Genomic DNA, 25,837 nt, shown 5'->3' on the forward strand with positions numbered 1-25,837 from the left:
TTTTTTTTTGTGTCTGTAACCACTTTTTCTCAGCTCTCACCGAACCAATTTCTTTCAAAGATACGTCAAAAGATCACAAATCGTATTTAGTCGAAGACATTACCCTTAAAAATTGAAAAAATTGCCTTCGTTCCCCGTAAATGGGGGAAACCTCCAAAAAAATTACAAATTTAAAAATCGCTAATAATTATTTTTTTTATAGATGTTTGATGTCTTTACCTATCATTTGGTATATTTTTTCTATAAATCTGACTTTTTACCTGCCCACAGGGGGGGATTTAAAATGACAACTTTTTAAAAAAAAATTAATTTTTCCAACTTAACATTTGAAAGTGTTCCGGAAAATCTGACACTTTTATTTATATCTTAAATTAAATCTAATGTAATATACTTTATAATGGTAAAAAAAAATTTCGGACTTTATTTTGACTTCATGGTGAAAATAGTTACCAAATGCTATTATTGTGTGAAAATTCTCGATTTTATTTTTTATATTTTTAACTTTATAATGATATAACTTATTGAAAAGTGTATGGATCAACATAATTTTTTTATGAGAAATAATATTTTTTAATAATCCATTTTTCATTCGACATACTTTATCTGAATCAGGATATTAATAACGAACTAGCAGATCATGTTGCGTTTGGTATAATCCACCAATTTTTTAAAATTAAACACTATCTAAAGATTTGCATCGAAGCGTTTTTTTTGATAGTGATTTTAATCACTGTCAGATATCATAATACTTGATCCAACTATGCCACGTCACCACTGTGCCGCGACCCCCCTTTGCTGAGTTTTTATAAATGATATGATACATAACATTTTAATGAAACCGGTTGTTACGAAAATGAATGCTAGAAAAAAATTATTATCTAATTCTTTCCAATACCATTATACTGATAATACCCTAATATTAAATATTTTATTGCTATTCAAAAATTTTACCTAGAATGATCTGTAATTATTTTATTCTAATCTAAATTTAAATAATTTTATATTTTTTGTTTAAATTTCTCAAAACTTAGTAATATAATTATTGAATTAGATAGGACGGGAATCTGTACAGCTTGACAGTTTAAATCTAACCTACGCACGTGGCACTAAAGAATTATGTAAACTATACTAAAGTTATGTTTTTAAAACTAAAATTTTATTAAATTTATAATGATAGGGCAAAACAATTTTTTAAGATTCTTAGTGCAAAACAACTGTGTTCTGATAATACTACGATATAAAATTGGGATATTTAAATATCGTTTTGTTGTCGGTAGGGTTACGTGGTATTAGTAATATTACTGATACTGATTTAACTAACACTGATTTATTTTAACAATAATAATAAAAATTTTCTTATGTTTGATAATGCAACGATAATATTTGATTGAAACATTATATTATTATGATAAACTACTTGAAAGCTTGAATTGACTATTGAGTGAATGTAAAATTAAGAATGAGCACGTAAAATATTTTGATCTGAGAATTGTCCATTGAAAATAGGATGAGCATTCTCCTTTACAAATTGAAGAACTTTTAATTTAAGATATACCATAAATATTGATAAATATACACTTTCCTAAATGATGATATTGACACAATATTATTGTTCAATAAAAGCTGCTTCTTATCAAAAACACTAAGTGACATAATCACAAATACTTTCAAGACACTTTNTATCAGGTTTATATATTTATACTAAATATACTTAATACATTAATATGATAGTGACACAATATTATTGTTCAATAAAAGCTGCTTCTTATCAAAAACACTAAGTGACATAATCACAAATACTTTCAAGACACTTTTTGTTTTTCTTTTATTTCACATTTATCAGAGAAAAAGTTTAATAACATAAGATATACACACCTATGATACCGTTTAAAAATTGCATTATTAGCATTATTTTTACAATAACTTCCACAAATGTACCATGATCATTATAGGAATCCTTTTAACTATTCTAATTATACTCTTCAAAATTAAACACCAAAATAGCGCTTCCATCTTTGACTATAACACCGCTGGGCATCATATATTGTGAGTTAATTATATAATATAGTATAATGTAATATTGAGTTAAATAGCTCTTTTATATGCTATAGAAAAGTACATTATAAAAATAACTTCAGATTCAGAAAACTTTTTTGGAGGTGGTCATATTACTAAACAGAATACATAATATAAATCGGGAATTTTAATAAAATAAACGAATAAAATAATACAGTTATTTGTGCATAGAATATGACTCATTGGGATAGTGGCTCTCACCGGATTAATTTAATTTTAACAATATTGATTAATAAAATTGCTAAATTTCGACTTTTATTAAACTTATTTTTTTTAAAAATGCCATAACTTTATAAAAATGATGAATCAAAATATTTAAACTTTAGATATTTTTCTTTCATTTAGTATAAATTTTTTGATTTTATAATTTTTTTTGGATATCCAAAATAGCAAACTTTGCACCAAATATTAACTTTATCAACTAAAATTTAGAAAATGTTCCGAAATACTCCAATCTTCAAACATATTTTAAAATAAGGTCTAAATTATGTAATATAGGTATATTGAAGATTTTTGTATCACAGTAATTTCAATCGCAGTCAGATATCATTTTTACTTTTTCATAATTATTTTCAAAAAGTTATGTTGATAAAAACTTTTTGGATAAATATTTCAAAAGTTATTCAAGTTTTTATACCTAGTTTCCTATAAGTATAACATTTCTCGACAATAGTCTTCGTTTCGGAAGACAATAGCCGAAAACATTTGGCAATTAAAGCATTCATGATTCACTGACGGTACTTGATTAAAATTTTTATAATTGTTAATATCAATATAATATTAAATATTACTGCGTGTACAACTAATAAATAATTGTGTGTAATTTACCATTAATGTTTAGATTTTGGTAATAGTTTAAAGGTTTACTTAGTATTACTGCAAATTTCATGAAATATGAAGCATAAATGTAGAACAAAATTAATTTTTTTACAATATTTAATGAATTTCTATTTGTACTGGTGTTGGAGGTTCTTCATCTGTTGCTTTAAATTCCAATTCTAGATTCATAAAAAACGTATAAGGCTATAAATTAATATTTTAATTAATATTTTTTTATTTTAAATACCTAGTTCAATTAGTTCCTCTGGTGTTGGTATAAACGTTTCTTCGGTAATTGGATCAAATTTAAATCCCAGTTGAAAATACTTTTCCATAATTATTGTCTTAGTATAAGTTTCAACTTTTTTCGTTAAGAATTCGAAAAACATTAATTTTACTCCCTGGTTATTAAAGGCTCTATATTCATGAACACATTCATTCCATAAATAATTCGTATCATAAGATACAAATTCACAATATGTATCAGTTTCAAGTTCTAAGAGTGCTATTATTCTTTTACAAAAATTACATACAATTTCAAATGTCAAAGAGTTTGTAGATCTATCATCACATGGTAGAAATTCGCCAAAAATATTTCCTATTCTATCCAATACAGGACTTATCATGTAGGGCTTTTTGTCGCATATTTTAAAATTAGTCCAAGGTAAATGATGTAATAAATCTAAAGCATCCATTGCGCCTTTCATCAATGTAGCTATTGGAACAAAGAATATGGCTATTTTGTTTATGAGTTCTTTAGTATACATGCATCTACTTATTAAGTCACTGTCTTCTTTATTTTGGTTTATACAAATATCTTCCCAGTTTAAAATAATTGAAAAAATATTATTTATAACTTTTGTGTATGAGCAACCAAGATATATAGCCAAGGCTCGTATCTTTGTCTCACCTATATTTCGATCTGTTGGTGTTTCAATCAGACTTTCAAGATAATATGTTTTTTTATGATATTGTATAGAACTTACATCATTCAAATTTTTCCATCCCGGATATTTTAGTAACATATCTAATTGATTCATTGATTTTTTTGTAGACTTATATGCTTTTGTATATAAAAACACATAAAATAATAAAAAAGTAATCTTGATAAGTTTTAATGAAAACATTCTGAAAATAATGAATAATATTTGTAGTTGAAATTTTTGAACAAAATAAAATTCGATGAAGTGTAAAAAGATACGTATTTATTCTGTTCTACTTTTAGAAATAATAAGACTAATATAATTATATAATATTTGTGGTATTATAATAGCATTACTGTTTCTTATACTTTTCGTATCTGGTTTAATTTATTCAATGAAATATGTAGATTTTAGTTGTTAAAAATAATAAAAGGCTATAAGATGGAATATATAAAATAAAAACCGCTAATTTTAAATATTGAATCACTGTAATATCACATTAATGATATTACATTAATTACGTTAATGATGGAAATCAATTACGCATAGAAAATAACTTATTGGGATAAAATTTATACTTTGATGAGAAACGGGGGATAATATTACTATTATTGGTTTTTTTTATGTCTGTTAGCACTTTTTGTAGCTCTCACCGAACTGAAAAGTCCAGGAAATTTTCCGAGCTTTAAGCATATGTTAAATTAAACTTTATTTAATGTTATATATAAGAAAAACAAATGGTTTAGTATTTGTCTATTGTATGTAAAATATCTCTCAATTAAGATAAAAATATTATTTCGTGTAAAAATCACTGTTTTTTAAGTTGATATTATTACTCAAATTTGTTATAATTTGTATTAACAACGAAAAAAATTATTTCAATAAAATTCATAATATTCATTTTTATCAATATCTTGGTATATTTTGTATTATACTATTTTTCAGAAATATTCCTGTCTTAGTATTGGCTATGCTAATGTGTTTTTGAATTTTATTTTAATCTAGATTTTTTTAGTTACTTTTATTGTTATATGTAAATATTCGTTTTTTATTAATTAGCATTAATTTCGAAAATTAAAGATGATAGAAATATCTAATTACATATTTAAATCAACGCAATAATTGGTTTAGAAAAATTATATTTTTGTCACTAATAATTGAAAATTTCTTGTAGACCACTTTATTCATAATACATAAAAATAAATGCTTAATTAAAATTACTTTAATGAACTTATAAATCAAAGAACTACTGACCTAGATTTAATAAAAGAAATAGAAGTTTATGTTGTTTTTTAATAATTCCAGAATTTCTTAAAATTCAACACTATCTACAGATTTGCATCGAAGTGTTTCTTATGGTAGTAATTATAATCACTATCAGATATCATTTATACTTGTCGTCTGTGTACTGTCTCACGTCCTCTATTTGTAACATAAGCTTTTATTTAATATATGTTTAAAAGATACAGAATTTACGATTCCATTCCAAAAGTTAAGTTTAAATTCAAAAAAATTAAAGTAAAGTGAATATTAGCAAATTTAACAGAAGTATTATTTTTTTTGTGCAATTTTCTATTTGCAGAAAATGTTTAACTAGTCTGCAACCAGGCGGTTTGTGAACTTCTATTATTGAGCATAATCACTCAAAAATCAGATAAACATGTGAAGTGACTGTCATAAATAGATAAAAAACACAAAACTCATGAACCAACATAGACTTCTCAATTTCACATAACAACATAACATTAAATGTTTCAATTAATGGTATTTAATTCGTTATACTAATTAAATGCTTAATTTTTAAATAATTTAACTGTGAAAAAGTATAGTATATTATAACTTTTTCGATCAATATTTCAAGAGATATAAACAATATTATACTTAAATGAGAAGAATACTATAGCCGAGAATATTATTTAATTAAAGTACCCACAATCTACTTCAGGTACTTAAAAATTTTTTTATAATTTAATAAGTTTGTATTTGTATTGGCGTTGAAGGTTCTTCATCTGTTGCTTTAAATTCCAATTCTATATTCATAAAAAATGTATAAGTCTATATTTTAATATTTTAGTTAATATTTTTTTACTTTAAATACCTGATTCAATAAATTCCTGTGGTTTTTGTATGAACGTTTCTTCGGTAATTGGATCATATTTAAATCCCAGATCAAAATAGTTTTCTATAATTACTGTCCTGATATAATCTTTAATTTTTTTGATTAAGAATTCGTAAGATATTAATTTTACTCCCGGGTTATTAAAGGCTATATATTCTTGAATACATTCATTCCACAAATCATTCGTATTATAAGATACAAATTCACAAAATGTATGAATTTCTTTTTTTACATCTACTATTATTCTTTCAGAAAATGTATATAAAAATTCAATATTCGGAGAGTTTGTAGAACTATCTTCACGTGTTCGACTCGGATCATTCAATTTGTCAAGAATATCTTCTATTTTTTCCAATAAAGAACTCATAATAAAATGCTTTTTTGTATACAATTTAAAATTAGTCCATGGTAAATGATGTAATGAATCTAAAGTTTTCAGGGCGCCATTCATCAATGTTGCTATTGGAACAATTAATATGTCTAATATGTTTATGAGTTCTTTAGTATAATTACATTCACTTATTAAGTCATTGTCTTCTTTACTTTGGTTTTTATAAATTTCTTCCCATTTAATAATAGTTGAAAAAATAATATGCATAACTTTTGCATATTTGCACCCCAGAAATACTGTCAAAGCTCGTATTTTTGACTCACCTTTATGAANTTTGCATATTTGCATCCCAGAAATACTGTCAAAGCTCGTATTTTTGACTCACCTTTATGAACAGATGTAGGTATTTCAATCAGACTATAGAGATAATAGGTTTTTCTATTATATTTTATAGAGCTTATATCATTTAAATTTCTCCATCCCGGATATTTTAGTAATTTATCCAGTTGGTCTGTTATTTTTTTTGGAGTTGAAAATGCTGTTGAGTATAAAATTACATAAAATAATAATAAACCAAAATTGACTAGTTTTAATGAAAACATTTTGAAATTGATTTTTAATATTTATGTTTAAATTTTTTTTTTACAAAACATAACTCGACAAAGAGTCAAAAGACACGTATTTTGTTTATTAGTGTTATAAAAATATTAATACTAACATTTTCGATATAACATCTGTTGTATTATAATAATTTTCTTTAAATAGAATTTTTGTCACCTAGTCTATTCGTGATGAACCAAAAAAATTTCATGCGACTCATAAAATAAACGAAAAATGAGAACTAAAGGTGTTTAAGATAATAAAGTAATAAATTTAATATTTTAGGTATGTGGTAAATTTTTTTATATAATACCGATAATACCCTCATTTAAATATTTTATTGCTATTTAAAAATGTTACCTAGAATGATCTGTAATTATTTTATTCTAATCTAAATTTAAATAATTTTATATTTTTTGTTTAAATTTCTCAAAACTTAGTAATTTAATTATTGAATTAGATAGGACTGGAATCTGTACAGCTTGACAGTTTAAATCGAACCTACGCACGTGACACTAAAGAATTATGTAAACTATACTTAAGTTCTGTTATTAAAACTAAAATTTTACTAAATTTATAATGATAGGGCAAAACAATTTTTAAGATTCCTAGTGCAAAATAACTGTGTCCTGATAATACTACGATATAAAATTGGGATATTTAAATATCGTTTTGTTGTCGTTAGGGTTACGTGGTATCGTTTCGCTGTGTTACAGTGTCGGCGTGATCGGGCTCTACGGGCTACGAAACGTCGACACGAACACTGTAATAGGGATGATGCAGAGGGACCTGGACGACGGGCGTCCATTTGCTCCAGAAAGGGCCAAGGAGTATGACCCTCTAGAGGGTATCGATGATCTCCGCCAGAGGGCTGAAGTCATTGACGAATGCATCTCTAGCCGCCGAGGGGAAGCCGCAGCGGTACACCTCATAGGCGTAGCTCGGCTCATTTCCTCGGAGCTATTATCCCACTGCAGTGACAGCGGGGTGTTGAGAAGCATGGGGCGTGGGATTCGACAAGCCGTGGACTTCATGGTCTACACGGAACGCCTTGATAGTGAGGCGCACAAGAAACAGAAATCGTCGTCTCCCGATGCTGCTGCGTTGGAAGACGAGGACGAGGAGATGAGGACGGGCGACCGACCAGGTGGTGGAAGGGCGGAGCCGTCTTTTGGAGAAGGCACATCGACCCACCACCGGACAGACTCACCGGTGCTAAGCCCATTGCCGGAGAATTTTCCCCCATTGCATTATCCTGGTAAAAGGAGGGCGCCTCTGGGGGAAGAATACGAAAGTGACGACGAGGCCACATCGACGTCGGCATCAACCATATTGTTGCCCTTGCAAAAACGGCGGATGTTGAGGGGAGTCTGATGAATGAGGTNATTCGAGGCCACATCGACGTCGGCATCAACCATATTGTTGCCCTTGCAAAAACGGCGGATGTTGAGGGGAGTCTGATGAATGAGGTCCCAGGTACCCACCTGAAGTATCTCATTCAGCAGATATCCCTCTCATGCCAGGCCCTCACTGAGTTGAGGAGCTCTGTGCAGCCTTGCCGGAAGAGATGGCATGACCCGGCAGATGAGGCGACTGCCACGTCGGCCATGGTCGAAAGGGTAGGCGAGCAAGTGTCGGTGCTTCGAGGAGTTATCGACTAACGCCGAGGAATGGGCGTGCACCAAGAAGTGCAAACGGCCACGAAGCGGTTAGAGGAGATCCTGGATGAGGAAAAACGCAGGAGAGCGTCTCTGCGACCCAGGATCCCTCAGGTAGCCTCATCGGAAATGGGGTTGATCCACGGGCGCCGGAAGGAGCGATCCGAAAACGGTTACGGAAAAGGCTACGCAAACCGATCACACGGTTAGCGTCGACGATCTGAACATGGAGCCCGTCGGCGTGCTAGCTACACCGTGTGTGAGTGCGCCACACATCGTTCCGTCAGCCACCGCTGAGGTGGTCAAACGGGTTAGAAAAAGTCGCAGGAAGAAGAGGTTGAAGAACCGCAATGAGGAAGGGAAACCCGCTACGATAGACTCAGCGTCTCTGCCGCGTCCTCCGCCCCAGACTGCGACAGCACCTGTGGCTCCGCCGCCGGCTGCTTGGTCTGAGATGGTTAGGCGGCGGAAGACGCCTAACACGATGGCGAACCCCCATCCGAACCCTGGGCTTCCTGCTATTACGCGGCCCGTAATTAAGGCAAACGGAGGCCATTATTATTGGTCCTCTTAAAGAAGGCTAACAATATTCGGCCATCATAAAAAGGATCATGGCGAATATTGACCTTCAGGCGCTGGGCGTCGTGGTCATCGGTACCCGCAGGACCAAGTCAGGAGCAGTGCTCCTGGAGGTTTGGGGCACAGGGGCCCAGGCTGACCTGCTGGCCGCCAAGGTCAGAGAGACCCTGGACGACATGGACGTCCGCGTACATCGCCCAGCGATGTCTGTGGCGTTCATGCTGTTGGATGTGGATAGTGGAAGAGGACGTCGTAGGGGCGTTGACCACTATCCTCTCAAAAGATAGAGTGACGGCACCCGTCGGTTTGGTGTCAGTACAACTTCACGGGAGCGGCAAGGGCCGCTTCGCGTGGTGCGAGGTTCCTATCAGGGCCTCGCAACCACTGGTCGTACTGACCCAACTCAGGGTGGGTTGGAACACGTGCCGGATCTGGGTCACAAAGGACAAGGGTCCGCGCTGCTACAGGTGCCTCGAAGGGGTCACGTGCAAACGGCCTGTAGCGTTCCGGACCGGCGCGTGCTTCACGTGCAAAGGGAGGGCCACCGGTCAAGGGACTGTCCCAAGAAGGTGGGAGGGCCGGAGAAGCCTTCATAAAGTATCTCTTGCCCTCCTCACTCTTTTTATGTGATTTGTGTTTTGTGAATTATTTATTTAAGCCAACCCTCGCGAAGTCCTGCTTCCACCTCCATGTGGTGTAGCCCGGGCAACGGATCCCGCCTTTTGGGATCCGGCTAACGGGAGAGGACATACCACGTTGTGAATCAGCTCTTGATTAATTTCGGGCTGATTCACAATGTGGTGGTGTGAATTATAGACGGCGTGGTCCGCCCTGAAGCAATACCTCGCGGTAGTTCCAGGGCGGTAGGGGATAAGAATACTTCCACGGTCCCTCTGACAGTCGTAAGAGGCGACTAATGAGGTTGCGTCAGGTCGACAACCAGCGTAAAAATTTTTTTCAAATAGTATGAGGTATCCTAAACAAAACTTAGACGAATGTTCCCATCTTCGAAGTACATGGGGACAATAGAAAGTAGTTAAAAATTGAGAAGGCCTAAGGAATAAAGTGTTTGATACCAGCCGGTCAACTTGTACGTTAGCTGTTTCAGTAGTCATGGGTACAGGTCTACCCAACGGTTGTAGAAGAATGAGTCTGGAGAAAGAATTCCAATGAGGCTGAAAGGTAAATTCTACAAGACTATAGTGATACCAGCTATGATGTATGGTTCTAAGTGTTGGGCGGTTGATAAGAAAGTAGAGTAGAGAATGAGTTTAGCAGAGATGAGAATGCTTAGATGGATGAGTGAAGTGACCAGAAAAGATAGAATAAGGAACGAGCATATAAGAGGGAGTATAGGTGTAGCGTCAAATGTGAATAAGATGAAAAAAAATAAACTTAGATTATTTGGTATCGCTATCGGAAGAACAGTTATCAAAATTAATTTTGAAAGAAGAAGAGGTATAGGAAGACCAAAAAAGAGAGAGAGAGATGTTATTGAATTCAATATGAGGATGGCTAATGTGAGTGTAGATGTTGTAGGAAATCAAGTCAAATGGAAGTTTAGAATATGGGTGGCCGACCCCAAGTAGTTTGGAGTAAGGCCAGGAAGAAGAAGAAAAAGAAGATTGTTTTACACTAATTTTTTTATGATGTCTCGTTATTGTTATTTAATTTCTTAAACGCCACATGTAATAAACGTGGACAGACTTTAAAACATTTAACCTACGCCTTGTTTGGTTCTACAGTGTCGTTAAATTAAATGTACCACATCCTTTATGCGTTACACAATTTAGCTTCGATGCGAAGCTGAGAAGGTATTAATTTCAATATGATGTGTTTTTTTTTATTTTTTTATATTATTTTTTTTTGTGTGTGTCTGTGAACGCTCAATCCCAGCTCTCGCTTGACCAAATTTGATGAACATTACGTCAAAAGATCAAAAATCGTATGTAGTCGAAGATATAATCCTCAAAAATTAAAAAAATTCCCTCGTTCCCCGTAAAAGGGGGAAATCCCCCAAAAAATTACAAATTACAAAATTGCTAATTTTCGACATTTTTTCAATTTTTTTTCATTTAAAATTGCCATAATATTTTTTTTGATATAGATACCTTAGATATTACCTATCATTTGATATTTTTTTACGAATATTTAACCCATTACTTGCCTACATAAAAGGTTTCAAAATGGTAACTTTTTCACAAAAAAATAACTTTTTCAACTTAACTTTTGAAAATGTTCCGGAAATAGGTCACTTTTATATATACCTTAAATTAAAACTTAAATAATATACTTTATTTTGAAAAAAAATTTGACCTTTTGACTTGTCTTTATTGTGAAAACGGATATCAAAGTTAAAGAATAAATATAGTTTAAAAAAAACATGCTTTTAAAGCATATCGAACTATAAAGTTAAAAATAATTTTTAAAATAAGCTTAAAATAATTATGAACAAAAAATACTAGTATTATTGTGATAAAAGCGTCGGGTGCTCAATATACGAAAAATATGGCACAAAGCGCCCACGCTTTTTGTGTGACCCCACTGTACTACCGTTTTGTTTATATGTATGTGCTGGAAAAAATACTTATTGACGTAGGATTTTAATTTTTTTTTAATGAAAGAACTAGTTGATGTTTTTCTTAGAAATTTATTCGCAAAGATGAAAAAATTTTCTTTAGCACACCGTGAGCGTTTAATATTTTTTTCTAAAACGTTCATTGCCGCTAGAGTTTTTTTATTTAAATTCTGAAATTTTTACCCAAAGAATTTCCATGCAAATAGTTTTTAATTGGATATTATTTTGTTTTGTGCATGAAATATTATTGTTTAAATTTTAGGCAATTATCCAAGTGTTCTAATAACACGGTATATAAAGATATTTTATGAGTATACCTAAATATTTTATATTTGAGTCATATTATGAAGTAATTTTTTTATTATTTCATGTATCTAATAAAAATTATTGTATTACAAAAAGTTTATTTATTATTATTTTCATTAATAACTCTTTTTACTCCTTTCTTCTTTTTTTTTTTTTTGGAACAAATTTTTTATTATTATAGTATGCTAACCATACCAATAATCTCTTCTTTATAGTAGGACATTTTTCTACAGTTTTTACATTAAATGTTAATGAAAATTTGTATTGATGTATTAGATTTTAATATAAATTTAAATGTATGGTCTTTTATTTGAAATTCTTTATTATAGTATTCATTTTAACCTATTACCTTTAACTTCAGAACACAATTTTATTAATATTGATGATACCAAAGATAGTGTTAAAATTAAAATATTGTTAAAATATTGTGATGGCCAAAAAATGTAAAAAAAAAAGGCACATATGGCACCAGGTATGAGACAAAGCTAAGCAAAGCCTAGTAAATGTATAATTTTTTTTATATTAATTAGATATAATAAAAAATTCTAAAACAAAGGGGTCACGGATCAGCGGGTAAAAATAGAGACAATATCTCATAATGATTGAAATACCTATCATAAATAATACTTCGATACAAATCTATCGATACTTTTAAATTTCCAGTAGGAATATTTGTATTATTCAGAAAGAAAAATATACAAGTTTTAGGTTTTATAGATATATTACACGAATAAATATTTTTTATAGAAACTAAACTTTATATAAAATTGATATTAATAATGTAGTATTTTAAAAAAATTTGATGAAAAGGGTATTCATAAAGTATTAATAAAAAATAAATTACATTAACACATTCATTTTTAAAATTTAATTCAAAGAAATTTGAAAAAATAAAAAAAAATAGAAAGTATTAACACAAAAATTTCTTTTCTTTAACTACGGCAGCCATTAAAAGATAAGTCGTCGGGATAATACATATATTATTTTCTGAATTTATGTTAAAAAATCTAGTTTTTTTTTGTAAACAATTTGCTATTTTGAATGCTCACCCGTGGGAAGTTAAAAAATCAGATTTCAAAAAATGTAATTCGAATAAGAGGAAAATATCTAAGGTATTTATATAAAAATAAATTTTTAGATTTCCTTCTATTTTAAAATGTTATGGCAATTTTAAAAATAAAAAGATTAATAAAATCGAAATTAACATTTTTTTAAATCAAAACTTTTAGAAGGGGTTTCAAGGGCAATGTCTTCAACTAAGTACGATTTGTGAACTTTTGACATATCATTGAATAAAATCGGTCGGGTAAAAGATTTAGCTTGATTATGGCAGACATAAAAAAACCCGCATCAAAATAAATTTAATACATTCTAAACTTTGCGTCGAAGCTAAATAGTTATACCAAAAAGTTATTTTCTAAACACATATGACTTCCGTAGATAAAATTATTATATTTTAATATTAAAATTCCCGACTTTTTACGGATCAATATTATATACTTATAATTACTTTATATAAGTAAAAACATAGTAATATATTTGCTAGTTTAAAAATTGTGGATAGTTAAAAAGCTCATTATTATGGTTAAAGAATATCTTAGTTGTGTTAAGACATACTGTTTTTGTCTGAGAAATCAAAAATATAAAAAAACAAAAAGTGTCTTAAAAGTAATTGTGATTGTTAAAAAATAAAATGACAACCATATATGTTACTTAGTGTTTTTGCTAAGAAGCGCTTTCATTGAACCATTTTATATTTTTAACCTTATATTGTATAACTTCTTAAAAAATATATAGATAAATATAAGTACTTTATGTAGTTGTAATACTTATTTATTAGCTAGTTTCAAAATTGCTGTTTTATATTAATTAAATAAATTGCAGTCCTTTAAAAGATAGTGTTCAAAATACTCTTTCCACCTTTTTTTCACGTCATCATCACTCGAGAGTACCCTATTATCAGCACTTTTTATACACCTTATATAATGATAATTTTTAGACCTTTTCTCCTTTAATTTTGTAAGTCTTTAGATTTCTTTCTCGCTTTTTTTGTTCCTAGCCTATCATACCACTCATCATACCTCTTTAACTTCGCCTTACTTACTGCACACTTGACCTCTTTGCACAAGCGTTTATACTCCAACCAATCTTCTCTCCCTTTGCTCTTCTGCCATACTTTGAATTGCTTTTTCTTACTTTCTATGATTTTTTGAACGTCCTCATCCCACCACCAGGTTTCCTAGTATCCTGGCATTCTATTCCTACTCTCACCAACAATCTTCTAAGTAGTATTCTTTACACAACTAGCAAATCTATTCCACACATTATTTATGTCTCCCTCGACATTCCACACTGTCCTCTCTATTACCGTCTTGACAAACTCTTTTTCATTTTCCCCTTTGAATTTCTACCAACGGATTTTCTATTTTTCTACCGTGATCCTTCTGTTTTTGTATATTCTTTTCCCGGTACACCAAAAATCCATTACCATTAGTCTATGCTGTGTAGTTAAACTCTTACCTTGTATAACTTTACAATCCTTTACTCGCTTTATGCTCTCTCTCTTCCACATATAATAATCAATCTGTGATCTATTCCTCCCACTCTTATAAGTTATATAATGTTCTTCCCTATTTCTAAAATAAGTATTAACCATAGCAAGATCATACGATACTGCGAAATCCAGGATTCTTTCTCCAGCCTCATTCTTCTACAAGCGTTGGGTAGACCTGTACACATAACTGGTAAAACAGCTACCGCACAAGTTCTCCGGCTGGTATCAAACACTTTATTCTTTAGACCTTCACCATTTTTAACTACTTTCTGTTGTTCCCGCGTACATCCGAGATGGGACAGTTCGCCTAAGTTTTGTTCAGGGCACCTAATACTATTTGACAAAAACTTTTACGCCGGCTGTCGACCTGACGCAACCTCATACCCTCTTACGACTGTCAAAGGGGCTGTGAAAGTATTCTTAACTCCTATCCACAGAGAAAAGTGTAAAGCAATCACTATTTTATATCATTATTATTGAGTAACCGGTTTTTATGCATCAATTTTTGTATACTAATATTTAATGTCAAACTATTGATTTTTATTTATGTTTGAAAAACTTCATTTATGAAAATGAAATTTTTCTAACATAAAATGCTGTATAAACGTAACTACTGAATTAAAATAAGAGTTTTTGGTATCAAAATTTTTTATTTAAAACTTATTTATAAAAAAGCTTTCTTAAAATCTTAAAAAAAATTTTAATAAAAAAATTAATTTTTAAAATATTTTTTGTAATTGCGAAAAATAACATAGAACATATTTGAAATATAGTTCTATATTGTAAAAATTAATTGAAAAAATAAAAAGTATAAAATGTTATGTAGATCATAAGTTATAAGAGTTGTCAGTTAGATCCGTTCCACTCTGTATATACACAAGCAACAAAATTTAATAAAAATATCGGTCTTTTTAAATGCATACATGTATAATAATTATACATGTAATTATTAGTTAATTATTAACTCATTTATTTATTAAATAATGATTCAATAATAAAATCCAGTCTATTAATAACTATTTTGAAGAACACTTTTATATTAAATTTTTATAATTGTTAATATCAATAATGTATTAAAATTCCATGTGTTTAACCAATAAATAATTGTGTAATTCACTATTAATGTCTATGTTTTAGTAATCATTAAAATATTTACTAAGTAATACTAAAAATGTAATTAATTATGAAATATAAATTAAAAACAAAATTAATTATTTATTAACATTATTTATACTGGCGTTGGAGGTTCTTCGTCTGTTGTTCTAAATTCTAATTCTAGATTCATAAAAAAATTATAAAACTTTTAATAAAAATTGTAATTAATATTTTTTTATTTTAAATACCTAGTTCAATGAATTCCTCTTGTGTTTGTATAAACGTTTCTTCAGTAATTGGATCAAATTTAAATCCCAGTTGAAAATACTTTTCGACAATTACTGTCTTGATATAATTTTTAATTTTCCTAGTTAAGAATTTAAAAAATATTAGTTTTACTCCCTGGTTATTAATAGCTCTATATTCTTGAACACATTGATTCCATAAATAATTCTCATCGTAAGGTACAAATTCACAAAATGTGTAAGTTTCAAATTTTAAATCTGCAATTATTTTATTAGAAAATGAATCTATGATTTCAAATTTCGAAGATTTTGTACATCTACCATAACATGATAGGCTCGGATTATTCAATTTGTCAAAAATATTTCCTATTCTTTCCAACAAAGGACTCATCATGTAGTGCTTCTGGTGATACTTTTTAAATTTAACCCATGGTAAATGATGCAATGAATCTAAAGCGTCCATTGCGCCTTTTAACATTGTTGCTAATGGATCAATAAATATAGCTATTGTGTTTATGAGTTCTTCGGTATAAATACATATATTTTTCAAAATCATTTCATCTTCATTTTCTTTTTCTTTTTCACAAATTTGTTGCCAGTGGATAATAATTGAAAAAATATTATTTATAACTTTTGCATATGTGCAACCAAGATATACAGTCAAGGCTCGTATCTTTTGCTCACATTTTATAAAAGTGGTAGGTGTTTCAATCAGATTTTTAACAAAATATAATTTATTAGAATATTTTATAGAGCTTACGTCATTTAATTTTTTCCATCCCGGATACTTAAATAACTTATCTAATTGACCAATTTTTTTTTTCGAAGTATATTCTGCTTTTATATATAAAATCACATAAAATAATAAAAAAATAATCTTCAAAAGTTTTAATGAAATCATTTTGAAAATGGTTATTAATATTTATCGTTAAAATTGTTTATAGAATATAATTGAACGTCAGTTGACACGTATTTATTGTGTTCTAATATTAGAAATAATAAGAATAATATTTATCATTAGACATTTGTAGTATTTTAATAACATTGTTGTCTTGTAGACTTTTCGTATAGCTTAGTTAAATAAATTACAATTCACAATTTTAGTTTTTTAATGTAATAAAATGATATAAGGTTGAAATTATATAAAATAAAGCCGCTAATTTTATTAAAGTAACCACTACAATATAATATTTTTAGAATTACAATCATTTGCGCATAGAAAATAACTCATTGGGATAACTTTTATACTTTGATGTGTATCTGAAAAGGAATTAATATTACTATGATGCATTTTTTTTTTTATGTCTGTCACCACTTTATTTCAGTTTTTACCGAATCGACTTCATTCAACATTCATTCATTACGTCAAATACAAAACTGTATTTAATTAAAAAAATTGTCATTAAAATTAAAAATTCTTTCCCTAGTTCTCTGTAAATGGAAGAAAACCCCATAAAATTACGATTTTTAAAATCTGGAAATTTCAATTTTTATTAAACTTATTATTTTTAAAATTGCAATAACATTTTAAAAATTAATGTTAAAATTCAAAGTTAAGCAGATAAATTATATTTTTATACTAATATAAAGTCAAAATTATAAAAATTTGGTGAAAATTAACAAATTCAACGTGAGGCCTAAGTCGGAGCCCCAGCTAGGCGAAGCCTAGTAACAAAAAAAACTTTTAGGGTAAAATGTTGGCTACAAAATATATTATCAAAATGTATAATTATCAAAATCTAATTATATATTAAGTCGGAAAAATGATAATATATTTTAATTTTCCTATTTTAATTTTATTTAAGTTAATACAAAGTACAATTATTTTTTTTAAAACAGATTCGCTTACCGGCGGTACTAGATGAGAGGGGGTTTTGTTCTTACCAAATTTTCTATTAGCCATACAAAATTATATATTCTCATATAAAACATATTTTGAAGTGAAATAAAGTTATAAATTATATCATTGGTCCCTCAATTTTTTAAACATATATTTCCCCTTAAAGTTTTCATAAATAAATAAAACTGTATAATTCAATAAGACATAATGTGTATATATTGTCGTATTAGAACAAGCATATATAGCGTTGTGGTTAATCAAGTTGTCGCGGTAACTTATCAATACGTAATTCGTATCGTTAATTTGCAAACTTAATCATATTTTTTAATTTTATCAGAAAACCAGTTACAGACTGTTCAAAATGTAGGAAAGAAAGTTTATTTTGTTTTTTTTTTCAATATAAATAAGTACTTTTTTTTTTCAGTGAACCATTTATACAAAGTAACAAGCGTTAGATACGTCTGATTGATAATGTTTATAACTTTTGATGCAAATAACATTTTTTTGAAATTTGAGTATAGAATTTTTTAATGTAACTTTAAACGGTTTTTAGAACTTTAATATTTAAATGCAAATAACAAATTATTAATTATCAATTTTATATTAAATTTAGTAACAATATTTAATGAATTTATATTTGCACAGCCGTTGGAGGTTCTTCCTCTATTGCTTTAAATTCCAAATCTAGATTCATAAAAAAATGATAAAACTATAAATAAATATTTTACTTAATATTTTAGCTTCGATGAGAAGGTATTGGTTTTACTAAGATGTGTTTTTTTTGCATCTGTTACCCACTTTTTCTTAGCTATCATCGAACCGATTTCTTTCAATGATACGTCAAAAGATCACAATTCGTATCTAGTCGAAGACATTACCTTCAAAAATTGAAAAAATTTTCCCGTAAATGAGGGAAACCTTGAAAAAAGATTTTACAGATTTTAAAATCGCTATTTTTCGAAATTTGTTCAATTTTTTATACTTAAAACTGCCATAACTTTCTTAAAAACGAATAAATCAATATAATTTGGTAAATTTTTTTTATAAAACTGCCTACAGGAGGTGATTTAAAATGACAAATTTTTCACAAAAAATTTACTTTTTCAACTTAACAATTGAAAGTGTTCCGTAAAGTCTGACACTTTTATTTATTATCTTAAATTTATATCTTAAATTAAAACTAACTAATTAATTAAAACTAAAATTTAAATTAAATTAACACTTATTATGAAAAAAAAAAATGTGGGACTTTATTTTGTCTTTACGGTAAAAATGGATATCAAGTGCTATTTTTGTGTGAAAATTCTCGATTTTATTTTTTCATTTTTAACTTTATAATGCTAGAACTTATTGAAAAGTATATGGATCAACACAATTTTTTTATGACAAATAATATTTTTATCCCTTTTTCATTCGACATACTTTATCATAATTAGGATATTAATAAGAAAGTAGTAGTTCATGTGGCTTTTGGAATAATCCAACAATATTTAAAAATTAAACACTATCTTAAGATTTGCAACGAAGCGTTTTTTTTTTTATAGTGATTTTAATCACTGTCAGATATCATTATACTTGAACCATCTATGCTACGTCACCACTGTGCTGCGACCCCCCTGTTCTATGTTTTTTTTTAAGTATTTTTCATAATAATTATTCTACACTTAATTACACCTCATAATAATGTTTGATTTAATTATTTAATCATTATATCATAAAGAAGTAAGTTAATTATAATTGCATGCATTTTAAATGGCGTTATTTTTTTTCATTTTTATTTTCCGGTGGAATTTTCAAATCTTAGTCGTAAAACGCTGGTGTCAGCGAGCGTTTTTCTCGAAAATGGTCGAAATTTTAAAACGCAAGCGAGCGAGCGTCAAAAATTTTCCGACCTCCGCCAATAATTTTTCCCGAGTCACGTGACTGAACACTTTCGTTGAAAAAAAAAATTTGAAAATCCGAGAACGCTAAGTAATTTTCCTAGAAAAGCGTTATTTTCCCTGTTCTATTATGTGATAAGAATATAGATACACTTCTAATAGATTTAGAATCACTGTGCAGTTCCTCTGTATACGTACTATTTATTTTATATTTATTTATATATAATTTTTTTTTTTTATGTTTGATCGTACACATATCAGAAGAACAGATATTCCAACACCAATATATGCTCAACGATATAAGAAATGGAACTGAAGTAAAATTTTCTAAAGTTTAAATTTAAAATATACTCCATAGATATCAAATATATTTATTTATTATATTACTCACCCTAAGTCACTTTTAATTTATTTTATTAAGCAGGACAGAAATTTTTTGGGTAACTCACTAAAAGTCTAGGAGGTAACAAATCTATTTAAATAAAATTATTATAATACCACAGATGTTATGTAATAAATGTTAGTCTTATTATTTTTAAAGTGGTATTAAACAGAATGAATACGTGTCTTTTGACACTTTGGCACATGAAAAGTATTCGAGGCAACAGTTCTATTTATAAAAAATTATTATACTATCCTCTATACATATGTCATTATTTTTAGTTTTATTATTTCTAAATGTAGAAAAGATTAAATACGTGTCTTTTGACACTTTGTCGAATTATTTTCTGTTCAAAAAAATCAACGATAAATAATAATAATCATTTTCAAAATGTTTTCATTAAAACTAGTGTATTTTAGTTGTTTATTATTTTATGTGTTTTTATATTCAAAAGCATATAATACTACAAAAAAAAAAATTAATAAACTAGAAAAATTACTAAAATATTCAGGATGGAAAAATTTAAATGACGTAAGCTCTATAAAATATTATAATAAAAGTTATAATCTTAATAGTCAGATTGAAACACCTATAACTATTCAAAATGGTGATTTAAAAATACGATTATTGACAGTATTTCTAGGCTGCACATACGCAAAAGTTATAAATAATATTTTTTCAATTATTGTCAACTGGGATGAAATTTGTAAAAATCAAAATGAAAAAGACAACAACTTAACAAATGAATGCATTTACACTAAAGAATTCATAAACATAATAGCTAAATTAATTGTTCCAATAGCAACATTGATGAAAGGTGCAATGGATGCTTTAGATTCATTACATCATTTACCATTGGCTAATTTTAAAATACATAACAAAAAGGCCTACATAATAAAATATTTATTAGATAGAATAGAAAATATTTTTGGTAAATTTAATGATCCGAGTCTATCATGTGATGATAGATCTACAAACTCTTGGTCATTTGAAATTGCATATACATTTTTTAAAAGAATAATAGAACTTTTACAACTTGCTACTGATAAATATTGTGAATTTGTACCTTACGATACAAATTATTTATGGACTGAATGGGTTGAAGAATATAGAGGCATTAAACAGGGAGTAAAGTTAAAATTTTTTAAATTCTTAACCAAAAAATTTGAAATTTATATCAAGAAAGAAATTTTAGAAAAATATTTTCAAGTGGGATTTAAATTTGATCCAATTACTGAAGAAACGTTTTTACCAACACCGGAGGAACAATTTGATATAGGTATTTAAAATAATAAATATTAATTAAAATATAATTTATAGTCTTATATATTTTTATTGAATCTAGAATTGGAATTTANATAAATATTAATTAAAATATAATTTATAGTCTTATATATTTTTCTTGAATCTAGAATTGGAATTTAGAACAACAGACGAAGAACCTCCAACGCCAGTATAAATCATATTAATAAATAATTAATTTTGTTTTTAATTTATATTTCATAATTAATTACATTTTTAGTATTATTTAGTAAATATTTTAATGATTACTAAAACATAGACATTAATAGTGAATTACACAATTATTTATTGGTTAAACACATGGAATTTTAATACATTATTGATATTAACAATTATAAAAATTTAATATAAAAGTGTTCTTCAAAATAGTTATTAATAGAATGGATAAAATCCACCACCAGGTTTCCTAGTATCCTGGCATTCTATTCCTACTCTCACCAACAATCTTCTAAGTAGTATTCTTTACACAACTAGCAAATCTATTCCACACATTATTTATGTCTCCCTCGACATTCCACACTGTCCTCTCTATTACCGTCTTGACAAACTCTTTTTCATTTTCCCCTTTGAATTTCTACCAACGGATTTTCTATTTTTCTACCGTGATCCTTCTGTTTTTGTATATTCTTTTCCCGGTACACCAAAAATCCATTACCATTNGTGTAGTTAAACATGACATGCTGTGTAGTTAAACTCTTACCTTGTATAACTTTACAATCCTTTACTCGCTTTATGCTCTCTCTCTTCCACATATAATAATCAATCTGTGATCTATTCCTCCCACTCTTATAAGTTATATAATGTTCTTCCCTATTTCTAAAATAAGTATTAACCATAGCAAGATCATACGATACTGCGAAATCCAGGATTCTTTCTCCAGCCTCATTCTTCTACAAGCGTTGGGTAGACCTGTACACATAACTGGTAAAACAGCTACCGCACAAGTTCTCCGGCTGGTATCAAACACTTTATTCTTTAGACCTTCACCATTTTTAACTACTTTCTGTTGTTCCCGCGTACATCCGAGATGGGACAGTTCGCCTAAGTTTTGTTCAGGGCACCTAATACTATTTGACAAAAACTTTTACGCCGGCTGTCGACCTGACGCAACCTCATACCCTCTTACGACTGTCAAAGGGGCTGTGAAAGTATTCTTAACTCCTATCCACAGAGAAAAGTGTAAAGCAATCACTATTTTATATCATTATTATTGAGTAACCGGTTTTTATGCATCAATTTTTGTATACTAATATTTAATGTCAAACTATTGATTTTTATTTATGTTTGAAAAACTTCATTTATGAAAATGAAATTTTTCTAACATAAAATGCTGTATAAACGTAACTACTGAATTAAAATAAGAGTTTTTGGTATCAAAATTTTTTATTTAAAACTTATTTATAAAAAAGCTTTCTTAAAATCTTAAAAAAAATTTTAATAAAAAAATTAATTTTTAAAATATTTTTTGTAATTGCGAAAAATAACATAGAACATATTTGAAATATAGTTCTATATTGTAAAAATTAATTGAAAAAATAAAAAGTATAAAATGTTATGTAGATCATAAGTTATAAGAGTTGTCAGTTAGATCCGTTCCACTCTGTATATACACAAGCAACAAAATTTAATAAAAATATCGGTCTTTTTAAATGCATACATGTATAATAATTATACATGTAATTATTAGTTAATTATTAACTCATTTATTTATTAAATAATGATTCAATAATAAAATCCAGTCTATTAATAACTATTTTGAAGAACACTTTTATATTAAATTTTTATAATTGTTAATATCAATAATGTATTAAAATTCCATGTGTTTAACCAATAAATAATTGTGTAATTCACTATTAATGTCTATGTTTTAGTAATCATTAAAATATTTACTAAGTAATACTAAAAATGTAATTAATTATGAAATATAAATTAAAAACAAAATTAATTATTTATTAACATTATTTATACTGGCGTTGGAGGTTCTTCGTCTGTTGTTCTAAATTCTAATTCTAGATTCATAAAAAAATTATAAAACTTTTAATAAAAATTGTAATTAATATTTTTTTATTTTAAATACCTAGTTCAATGAATTCCTCTTGTGTTTGTATAAACGTTTCTTCAGTAATTGGATCAAATTTAAATCCCAGTTGAAAATACTTTTCGACAATTACTGTCTTGATATAATTTTTAATTTTCCTAGTTAAGAATTTAAAAAATATTAATTTTACTTTCTGGTTAATGGCTCTATATTCTTGAACCCATTCATTCCATAAATAATTTGTATTGTAAGGTACAAATTCACAATATTTACCAGTAGCAAATTGTAAAAGTTGTATTATTCTTTTAAAGAATGTATAAACAATTTCAAATGTCCAAGAGTTTGTAGAACTATCACATGATAGACTCGGATCAAGCAATTTGCCAAAAATATTTTCTATTCTATCTAATAAATAACTTATTATGTAGGCATTTTTATCATGTATTTTAAAATTGGCAAATAGTAAATGATGTAATAAATCTAAAGCATCCATTGCACCTTTCATCAATGTTGCTATTGGAACAATTAATTTGGCTATTATGTTTATGAGTTCTTTAGTATAAATGCATCCATTTATTAAGTCGTTGTCTTCTTCATTTTGATTTTTACAAATTTCATCCCAGTTGACAATAATTGAAAAAATATTATTTATAACTTTTGCGTATGTGCAACTTAGAAATACTGTCAAGGCTCGTATCTTTGGCTCACCTATATTTCGATCTGTAGGTATTTCAATCAGATTTTCAAGATAATATATTTTTGTAAGATATGTTATAGAGCTTACTTCATTTAAATCTTTCCATCCCGGATATTTTAGTAACTTATCTAATTGATCCATTGATTTTTTTGAAGACGTATATGCTTTTGTACATAAACACACATATAGTAATAAAAAATTTAACTTTAATGAAAACATTTTGAAAATGATTATTAATATTTATCGTTGAAATTTTTTAACAAAATATAATTCGATGAAATATTAAAAGACACGTAATTATTCTGTTCTACTTTTAGAAATAATAAGACTAATATAATTATATAACATTTGTGGTATTATAATAAAATTGCTGTTTGTAGACTTTTGTATATAGTTTAATTTAATAAATGAAAATATAAAATCGGTAATTTTAATTATTTAAACAATATAATAACATATTTTTATGATGGCAGTCATATGCCAATAGAAACTAACTTATTGTGTTATTCAAACTTGTATGCTTTGACGCGAAGTTGAGAACTAATTAACATTACTATAATGCGTTTTTTTTGTATGTCTGTTACCAATTTTTCTCAGCTCTAACCGAGCCGATTTCTTTCATCGATACGTCAAAAGATCACGAATCGAATGCAGTCGAAGACATTACCCTCAAAAATTGAAGAATTTCTCTCGTTTCTCATAAATGGGCGAACCTCCAAAATAATTACAAATTTAAAAATCACTAATTTTTGATATTTTTTTTTACTTAAAAATGCCATAACTTTTTCAAAAATGAACAAATCAATATATATATTTTTTTTATAGATGCTTAATATCTTTACCTATCATTTGGTATATTTTTTTTATATATCTGACCTTTAACCTGCCCACTGGGGGGATTTAAGATGACAACTTTTTCACCTTAACATTTGAAAGTGTTCCGGAAAGTCTGACACTTTTATTTATATATTAAATTAAAGTTAATGTAATGTACTTTTTTGTGGAGAAAATGTCTAATGGAATACTATTTTTGTGCGAAAATTCTCGATTTTATTTTTTACATTTTTAACTTTATAATGCTATAACTTAATGAAAAGTGTATGGATCAACACAATTTTTTTATGAGAAATAATTTTTATATTCCTTTTTCATTCGACATACTTTATCTTAATCNTATGAGAAATAATTTTTATATTCCTTTTTCATTCGACATACTTTATCTTAATCAGGATATTAGCAGATCATATAGGTTTTGGAATAATCCAGCAATGTTTTTAAAGTAAACACTATCCAAAGATAGTCGACCCTCCTGTGCTGGGTTTTTTTTATAAATATGATCCCTTCTAGGCCATAGCAGGGGATTCAAAATGACAACTTTTACAACGACCTCGCAAAGTTTTTTTTATTTTAACTTTAAATAGATAACGTAAGCTTTTATTTAATATATGTTTAAAGGATACAGTATTTACGATTCCATTCCAAAAGTTAAGTTGATAAAGTTAAATTTTAATATAAATTCAAAAAATTAAAAATATATTGAAAATTTGCAAATTTAACAGAATTTTTTTGCAAAATTTTCCATAGGCAGAAAATTTTTAGCTAGTCTGCAACTAGCTACGGTGAACTTTTATTATTGAACATAATCACTCCAAAAGTATCTAAACATGTATAGTGACTAAAATAAGTACATAAATAGATAAAAAACACAAATATCAAAATGATAAAAACAGCCTTCTCAATTTCGCACCTAACATAACATAAATTGTTTCAATTAAGCGTATTTGATTCTTATTATTAATTAATAAAATTAGCTTA

At 28.2% G+C, this 25,837-nt stretch overlaps 5 protein-coding genes across 8 annotated transcripts in view; 2 read left to right on the forward strand and 3 right to left on the reverse strand.

Moving 5' to 3' along the window:
• Positions 1 to 6,958, reverse strand: part of LOC126907396 (uncharacterized) — an 18,448-nt gene extending 11,490 nt beyond the window's left edge. The window contains exons 1-5 of one of the 3 annotated variants that reach the window (XM_050688647.1): positions 6,654 to 6,958; positions 5,917 to 6,591; positions 5,073 to 5,848; positions 3,143 to 4,023; positions 2,432 to 3,074 (exon numbers count right to left, since the gene is read on the reverse strand). In XM_050688647.1, the coding sequence (XP_050544604.1) occupies positions 3,013 to 3,074; positions 3,143 to 4,022 (942 nt within the window). In that variant the 5' untranslated portion in view covers position 4,023; positions 5,073 to 5,848; positions 5,917 to 6,591; positions 6,654 to 6,958 and the 3' untranslated portion in view covers positions 2,432 to 3,012. Of the gene's footprint in view, positions 1 to 2,431; positions 3,075 to 3,142; positions 4,024 to 5,072; positions 5,849 to 5,916; positions 6,592 to 6,653 lie in introns of those variants that run through there. The other 2 variants (XR_007704510.1, XM_050688645.1) reach the window with 2 other exon arrangements.
• Positions 1 to 25,837, forward strand: part of LOC126907402 (Kv channel-interacting protein 2-like) — a 383,598-nt gene that overhangs the window by 73,806 nt on the left and 283,955 nt on the right. The gene's annotated exons all lie outside the window — the stretch shown is intronic.
• LOC126907399 (uncharacterized) lies at positions 15,290 to 16,797 on the reverse strand. Its single transcript, XM_050688654.1, has 2 exons — positions 15,887 to 16,797; positions 15,290 to 15,818 (listed from the first exon to the last, which is right to left on the reverse strand). The coding sequence occupies exons 1-2, from the start codon at positions 16,782 to 16,784 to the stop codon at positions 15,772 to 15,774; spliced, it is 945 nt and encodes a 314-aa protein (XP_050544611.1). The 5' UTR covers positions 16,785 to 16,797; the 3' UTR covers positions 15,290 to 15,771.
• On the forward strand, positions 20,421 to 21,901 carry LOC126907407 (uncharacterized). The gene is made up of 2 exons (XM_050688676.1): positions 20,421 to 21,264; positions 21,398 to 21,901. Exons 1-2 carry the CDS (start codon positions 20,796 to 20,798, stop codon positions 21,442 to 21,444), a joined length of 516 nt encoding a protein of 171 aa, XP_050544633.1. The 5' UTR covers positions 20,421 to 20,795; the 3' UTR covers positions 21,445 to 21,901.
• On the reverse strand, positions 22,768 to 24,304 carry LOC126907400 (uncharacterized). Its single transcript, XM_050688655.1, has 2 exons — positions 23,365 to 24,304; positions 22,768 to 23,296 (listed from the first exon to the last, which is right to left on the reverse strand). Exons 1-2 carry the CDS (start codon positions 24,239 to 24,241, stop codon positions 23,250 to 23,252), a joined length of 924 nt encoding a protein of 307 aa, XP_050544612.1. The 5' UTR covers positions 24,242 to 24,304; the 3' UTR covers positions 22,768 to 23,249.

The sequence above is a fragment of the Daktulosphaira vitifoliae genome, unplaced genomic scaffold (genome assembly GCF_025091365.1).
Source record: "Daktulosphaira vitifoliae isolate Bord-2020 unplaced genomic scaffold, ASM2509136v1 Scaffold_5, whole genome shotgun sequence".
Taxonomy (NCBI): Eukaryota; Metazoa; Arthropoda; class Insecta; order Hemiptera; family Phylloxeridae; genus Daktulosphaira; species Daktulosphaira vitifoliae.

Excerpts from the sequence above, each read along its gene's own strand:
- LOC126907399 (XM_050688654.1), bottom strand. The coding sequence starts at position 16,784 with ATGATTTCATTAAAACTTTTGAAGATTATTTTTTTATTATTTTATGTG. Across the intron at positions 15,819-15,886 it reads AGAGGAATTCATTGAACTAG|AATTAGAATTTAGAACAACA; the intron begins GTATTTAAAATA and ends TTATGAATCTAG.
- LOC126907407 (XM_050688676.1), top strand. The coding sequence starts at position 20,796 with ATGAAAGGTGCAATGGATGCTTTAGATTCATTACATCATTTACCATTG. Across the intron at positions 21,265-21,397 it reads GGAGGAACAATTTGATATAG|AATTGGAATTTAGAACAACA; the intron begins GTATTTAAAATA and ends TCTTGAATCTAG.
- LOC126907400 (XM_050688655.1), bottom strand. The coding sequence starts at position 24,241 with ATGTTTTCATTAAAGTTAAATTTTTTATTACTATATGTGTGTTTATGT. Across the intron at positions 23,297-23,364 it reads AGAGGAATTCATTGAACTAG|AATTAGAATTTAGAACAACA; the intron begins GTATTTAAAATA and ends TTATGAATCTAG.